This window comes from Pteropus alecto, unplaced genomic scaffold (genome assembly GCF_000325575.1).
Source record: "Pteropus alecto unplaced genomic scaffold, ASM32557v1 scaffold37, whole genome shotgun sequence".
NCBI classification, from domain to species: Eukaryota; Metazoa; Chordata; class Mammalia; order Chiroptera; family Pteropodidae; genus Pteropus; species Pteropus alecto.
This window is the reverse complement of record NW_006440605.1, coordinates 503157-509860: the sequence shown is the minus strand read 5'-3', so window position 1 is coordinate 509860 and position 6704 is coordinate 503157. Positions and strand designations below refer to the sequence as shown.

General features: G+C 51.1%; 1 protein-coding gene across 1 annotated transcript in view; it reads right to left on the bottom strand.

Annotated features, from left to right (window-relative positions):
- Positions 1–6704, bottom strand: part of FBN3 (fibrillin 3) — a 52193-nt gene that overhangs the window by 17035 nt on the left and 28454 nt on the right. The window contains exons 39-44 of the mRNA XM_006917251.2: positions 6565–6704; positions 4127–4198; positions 1879–2004; positions 1475–1600; positions 1027–1152; positions 636–752 (exon numbers count right to left, since the gene is read on the bottom strand). Of these exons, the coding sequence (XP_006917313.2) occupies positions 636–752; positions 1027–1152; positions 1475–1600; positions 1879–2004; positions 4127–4198; positions 6565–6704 (707 nt within the window). The remainder of the gene's footprint in view (positions 1–635; positions 753–1026; positions 1153–1474; positions 1601–1878; positions 2005–4126; positions 4199–6564) is intronic.

Genomic DNA, 6704 nt, shown 5'->3' with positions numbered 1-6704 from the left:
CTGAATTTATTTATTTATTTTTTAGTTCTGTCAGTTTTCACTTCATTTGTTTTGGAGCTCTATTATTAGATGCATATGCATTTATGATTGCGACGTCTTCTCAGAGAAGCGACCCCTTACTCAATAGATAATGTCTCTCCTGATCTCTGATAATATTCCTTTTTCAGAAGTCTATTGGACTGATATAAACATAAGTAGGTACTACTACAAATCTGTTTTACAGAGGAGAAAACTAAAGCACAGAGAGGGAAAATAACTTATCTAGGGTCACACAGTTGGCACGTGGCAAAGGAAGGATTTGAACTTAAGCCACTTGACCTTGGAGTCCATGCTTTTAACCACTGCACTAAACTGCCTACGCCACAGCACCCCAGGGCTTGCTTCACTTTTCACCTTCCTCTCTCTACTGTCCATCTGCCTCTCATCAAACTGAGCGTAAGCTCTAGCGAAGGACCCTGGGCGCCTGAAAACTGAAGTGTGGGCAACTTTGTGTTGACTCGTTCTCAATCCCCTGGGGCTGTTTTTCTGAAGGGAATCCTGGGGCGCGGTCCTTTATTTCAGAGGGGTGCCGTCAAGCCACAGACCCACTTTCAGTGGGGTACACCGAGGCCTGTCTGCCAGCCCACAAGGCTCACCCATGCAGTCTCCGACGTGTGTCATCACAAAGCCAGGGAAGCAGAGGCAGTGGTAGGAGCCAACGATGTTCTTGCAGGTCCCGTTTCCGCATGGCTGCCGGTCACACTCGTCGATGTCTGTCAGGGCAAAGCCCCCAACCCCTGCCCAGCTCAGCCAGGGCAATGAGCAGCTCAGGGACCGAGGGGCTGGGAAGTATCTGGTACTATTTATTGCTCCCATTTTACCGATGGGAAAACTGAGGCACAGGAAAGTGACTATGTCATTTTCCCAAGGTCTTAAGTGACAAGATGGATAGAAGCACAGTCTCCACCTCAGAAGTGTAGATCGATGTCCCCCCGCCGCCACCCTTGGCCGCTTGGTCTGCAAAGAGGGGCAGGAGGGGGCTCTCACCCATGCACAGGGTCTGGTCCACCGAGGCCCGGAAGCCACGGTGACACAGGCATGTGTAGCTGCTTTCTGTGTCCACGCAGTCACCATGGCTACAGACATTCGGGATCTCCTGACACTCGTTCCGTCCTGAAGAAGGGCAGGCAGTGTGGGGTCCCCAGGACCCGCACCCCGGTGTTTCCTAAGCCTTCGCATGCTGCGATGGGAAAGCCAGGACCTGCCTGCAAGTCCCCTATTCAAGCTGCTGCCAGCACCAAGCTGTCTTAACCTATTTCACCTAAGCATCTAAGAACGGATGCTCTCGGCGCCCCCACCTGCCCATACTCCAGCCAAAGAGAAAGGCCCGGACAGAGCTGTGTCCTACCCAAGTCACAGTGGGCAGAGCCTGGCTTTGTCCCATATTCCACGTCCTTACTTCCCTACCCTGTGCCTGCTGGGGTCCCCCACTTACCTACACAAGCCCCGCCTGGCAACAGCTTGTACCCTCGGGTGCACTTGCAGCGGTAGCTGCCAGGGATGTTGATGCAGTCGGCATTCTGCTGGCAGGGACTTTCCCCGCTGGCACATTCGTCCACGTCTGGGGAATGCAGCCAACAGGGCAGGAGTGAAGAGGACACCTTCCCTGCCAGATCAAACCCCAAACCCGGCCCCCAGCATCGGAGTGGGTGGTCTCTCTGGAAGCAGCCAGAACCAGAGCGAGGGTGGTTATGTGGGATGGAGGCCCTCGAAAAGGCGTTAGTCTCATTGCACAGAGGGGGAAATAGAAGTTCATGGAGCTTAGATGACCTGCCTAGAGAGGACAGGGGTGGGGGGACCAGCATCCCGCCCAGGGCTGTGAGGCCGGGGAGGAAGCACCTTCGCAAACCAGCAGAGCGCTGTTGTAGAGGAAGCCCATGGGGCACTCGCAGCGGAAGCTCCCGATCTGGTTGATGCAGACGCCGCTGGTGCAGATGGCGGGGATCTCCCCGCACTCGTCGATGTCTGGGGAGGGCACCAGTGTCAGGGGCAGCCTGGCCCCCGGGAACACCTGGGGACCATGAGCTAAGGGCCCTGAAGCCTAGGAGGAGATGTGGCTACGAACCAGCACACACTCGAAAAATCCTGCTGTGGCCAAAATGTGTCTGCTCACACCAGAAAGAGATCAGGATGTGGGAGGAAAAAACTAGAACATTCGCTGTGGCCCAGCAAGCCTGCTTTGAGGGGTCTGCTGGAATAAAGCAGAGACGTGTGTCAGCAAGACGCTGTATGGGGAAGTCCTGGGACGATGCTTAGCAAGACACGGGAAATGTCAACGGGTACATGGATAGCCGGATGTAGTCTCCCCATACAACGGAATGTCATTCAGCCCTAAAAAGGAAGGAGGCACTGGCACACGCTGCCGTGTGGATGAACCTTGAAAACATGCTCAGTGAGAGAAGCCAGACGCAAAAGGCCACATGCTTCATGGTTCTGTTTCTATGAAATGTCTGGAAGAGCCAAATCCAGAGACGGAAAGTAGGTGCCAGGGTCTCTTTTTACGTGATCAAAATGTTCTAAACTTATATCGATGTGATGGTTGCACAACTCTGTGAGTCCAGTGGACCCCTGAACAACATGGGTTTGAACCGCGTGGGTCCAGGTACACACGGGTTTTTACACAAATGAATGCTATAAATTATTTTCTCTTTCTCATGATTGTCTTAATAACATTTCCTTTTCTCTAGCTAACTTTATCGTAAGAGCACAGTATTCATACGTATAACACACAAAACATGCGTTATTTGACCGTATGGTATCGGTAAGGCTTCCAGGCCACCGTGGACTATTCGTAGTTAAAATCTAGGGGAGTTGAAAGTAATACGAGGATTTTCAACTGCGCAGAGAAAGGCTGGTGCCTCTGATCCCTATGGTGCTCAAGGGCGAACTGTATACAAAACCCTCCTGAATTATGTACTTTAAAAGGTGGTATGTATGGTATGTGGATTATATCTCAATAAAGCTGTTATATGCAAAAAAAAGAAAAAGAAAAAGAAAAGAAAAGAACCTGGGAACACCTAAGTGTCCATCTGTGAGGACTGGCATGTGACCTGGGACATGTCCATACGTGGAATGTGCTAGAAAGCAGGGCTAACGGGGAAGCAGGACTCTACAGAGTAACCTGGCCAGTTCTTTACGACTTAACTTCTGAGTGAGGAAAAAAAGCTGCAGACCAATATGTAGGGAATCATAGAATTTCTGTCGAACTCACCAGAAAACAAAGCCATACGTTTTCAAGAAGAGATCTCTATATGTATTTAAATGCATGAAGAAAGAACTAGAAAGAAATACTCTAGGCGTAAAGCATGGGAACCTTAAGGGAGCAGGAAGGGGACTTAGATGTGAGGTGGTGACTGGAGGGAAAATAGAACTTATCTGCCATGTTCCAATTGTTTAAAATAAGGGAAATACACCCACGGGGTGAAAACAACTAGAAGTGTGTTCATCAGTGAGACACCGCACAGCGGAAATTTGACATTTAGGTATTAAACTGTACAAAACCTCATTGAGCTCAAAAGTGTCTGACTGCAACACCGATGAACCTTGGGGACATTATGCCCAGTGAAATAAGCCAGACGCAAAGGGCAAATACTGCACAATTCCATTCACAGGAAGTCCCTAGAGGAGTCGAATCCACAGAGACAGGAAGTAGATGGTGGGAGCCCGGGGCTGGGGGAGGGGAAGGGTGGGGGTGTGAGTGTTTAATGAGGAAAGAATGTCAGTTTGGGAAGGTGAGAAAGTTCTGGAGACCGATGGTGGGGATGGTTGCACGACAGTGTGAATGTGCTTCATGCCACCGAACGGACACTTAAGAATGGTTAAGATGGTCAATTTTGTTATGTGTTATTTCATCAGAATTTTTAAAAGTAAACAACAATTTAATAAAAATACTCTTACCGTTATTTTTTTAATAATGGGAAGTGTTTGGGGTTAGGATTCCTGACCTGGCCTGGGAGGCAAGAAATGTCGGTGGCATGGGGCTGGGGAGCGTGCAAGAGAAAGCACTGTGGGGGAGGGGAAGGGAGAGGTCGGGACTCCGTGGACCGCGGGAGCCGGACCTATGGGCTGGGGGGCAGTGGTCACTCACCGACGGGCTTCCCCGTGTGGATGTCAATGACGAAGCCAGGGACCTGGTTTCCGCACAGGACCTGGTAGTCCGCTGGGCAAAGGAGAACAAGGGAGGGGGCACCAGGCTGCAGGCTCCCTGAGAGCCTCCTCCTCCTCTTCCCCCACTTCCGGATCCCGCGCCCATCATCTACATTGTCCCTGTAGCCCGGCACACACCTGACCTCTGGTAACTACTCCCTCGCTCTCCCTCCACTTGGACCAGCACTGACAGCGTTAAGCCATCCACCTGCACAATGTGATCTGCCACGTATAATCTCCCTCATCTCTTCCCTGCCTGAGTGCCGCCAATCACACCCACTGCCCTCACCATAAAACAAAGACTCTTCAGGTTGGACCTCAAGACCTTCACCTCCTGGCCCTGCCCCAACAGTAACTCCTGCCCTCCCGTTACACCGATGTCATTACATGTCTGGATATGCCCTGCTCTGTCAGGCCACCACAGCTTTGCACATGCTGTTCCCTTCGCTGTTCCCTAGCATAGCCCACTACAACCTTGGAGACTCAGGGCAGCCCACAGGAAAGGCTCCCTTGGGCTCCCCTTGACCTGCCACCCTGGGTCTGGACAGCTGTTGGCACCACTCTTGGGTAAAAACACCTGTAGGGTAATTCACTCTCTAAATACATCCCACTGCTGACACCAAGATGCTGCTTGCCGAACTTTGATCCCCAGGAAGGGTGGATGACCCTGGACCCACCTGACAAATGCGGGCAGGCATTTGGGCGGCGCCACTTTGCCACATTTCCCCAGGTCCCTGCTCTCCTGCCTGTGTCACGATGAGAACAGACCAATCTCAGCAGTTCCTTTGCTGCTGTGCACTTCTGCCTCATATTATTATACCTGCACCTCAGATTCAGGTGCACGAGATCCAGGCAGGTACCTAAGTCTCAGCACGCAACCCATGGGTGACTTTTGGTCTGTATTGATACTCTTATAATCAGAATCGGCTGCTTGCGGCTTCCCTCCAAGACTGCCCAGCTTGGGTATACCTTATTCCTGATTCCTAGAACCCACAACAGGGTCCAGCAGTACCCAGAGATGGCCAGTAATGACCTCTCCTCATCGCACTCCACTGGGTTGAACAATGACCCCTTCGCCCGTAAGTTCACGTCCATTCACAACCTCTCAACGGGACCTTTCTTGGAGACAGAGTCTTTGCAGATGTAATCAAGTTCAGATGAGGTTATCCTGGATTAGGGTGGGCACTAAATGCAATGACTGATGTCCTTATAAAAAAGGGAAAGCCACGTAGACTCAAGGAGGAGCCATGGCAGAAATCAAGGTGATGCAGCTACAAGCCAAGTTAACACAGACACCTAGGGCCACCAGATGCTGGAAGAGGCAAGGAAGGATCTTCTCTGAGCCTCTGGAGTGAGTGTGGCCCAGATGACACCTTGATTTCCGACTTCGAGCTTCCAGAACCGTGAGAGAATAAATTTCTGGGTTCTCTAAGGCACCAAGTTTGTGGTGATTTGTTACTGTAGCCCTAAGAAATGAATTGTTTCGGTCCATTCCGGCTGTGATGACAAAACACCACAGACTGGGTGGCTTAAATAAACACTTCTTCCCCACAGTCGTGGAGGCTGAGAAGTCCAAGATCAAGGCGCCAGCCCATTCGGTGTGTGGTGAGGGTTCTCTTCCTAGTCTACAGCCAGCCACTTCCTTGTTGTGTTTCCTCACATGACAGAGAAAATCTCTCTCACGTCTCTTCGTATAAGAGCACCAAGCCTGTTCGGGAGACCTCCACCTGTGTGACCTAATCACCTCCACACCTCCTACTACCATCACATTGGGCATTCGGGCTTAACATATGAATTTGGGGGAACATGAAAATTCAGTCCACAGTACTCATATAACCGCAACCCTCTAGTTGTCTCCTTCTATTCACTGCTCCATTCCTGACGCTCTTTCTGATACCTGAGCTGGCTGCTAGGTCATTCTAATAGTTCTCGTCCGAGGTGTCAAAATGGCCTACTGCTCAGTCCTGCCTCCACGCCTTTGCTCACGCTGATCCCTGCCTGGGACAGCCTTCTTCGTCCTGACAAACACTATCAGCAAGCCTCCCCAGAGCTTCCCCAAGGTGCTGTGACCAGTTGTGCTTTACGGCCTGGCCCCAGACATTCATAAACCCTCAAACGGTCGACGAGTCTTTGAAAAACCTTTACCACAAATGAAAGACTCACCGATCAATCCTGAATTCCACAAATCTGTGACATGAAAGGCAGAATGCCTTGCCCACCTGAGAAGTATTGATTTCCATACATGGGGATATAATTTCAATTCTTTAGCTCTCACCAGAACAATGTAGACTGATCCGGGACCTCAAAATGGGGCACGCCTCCTTAAACACTGCCCTAAAAGGCGCCAAGTTGGAAAGAAGATGGGGCGATGGCACTTACGGCTGGCGGGCGTGGGGCAGGCCTGGCAGGGCCTATTCCAGGCCTGGCCGATGTTGTAGGAGCAGCAGCACATCTTCTGGGTCACGTTTAAAGCCAGCTCGTTCTGACATGTGCCGTTATAATTCCGAAAGCAGACGCTC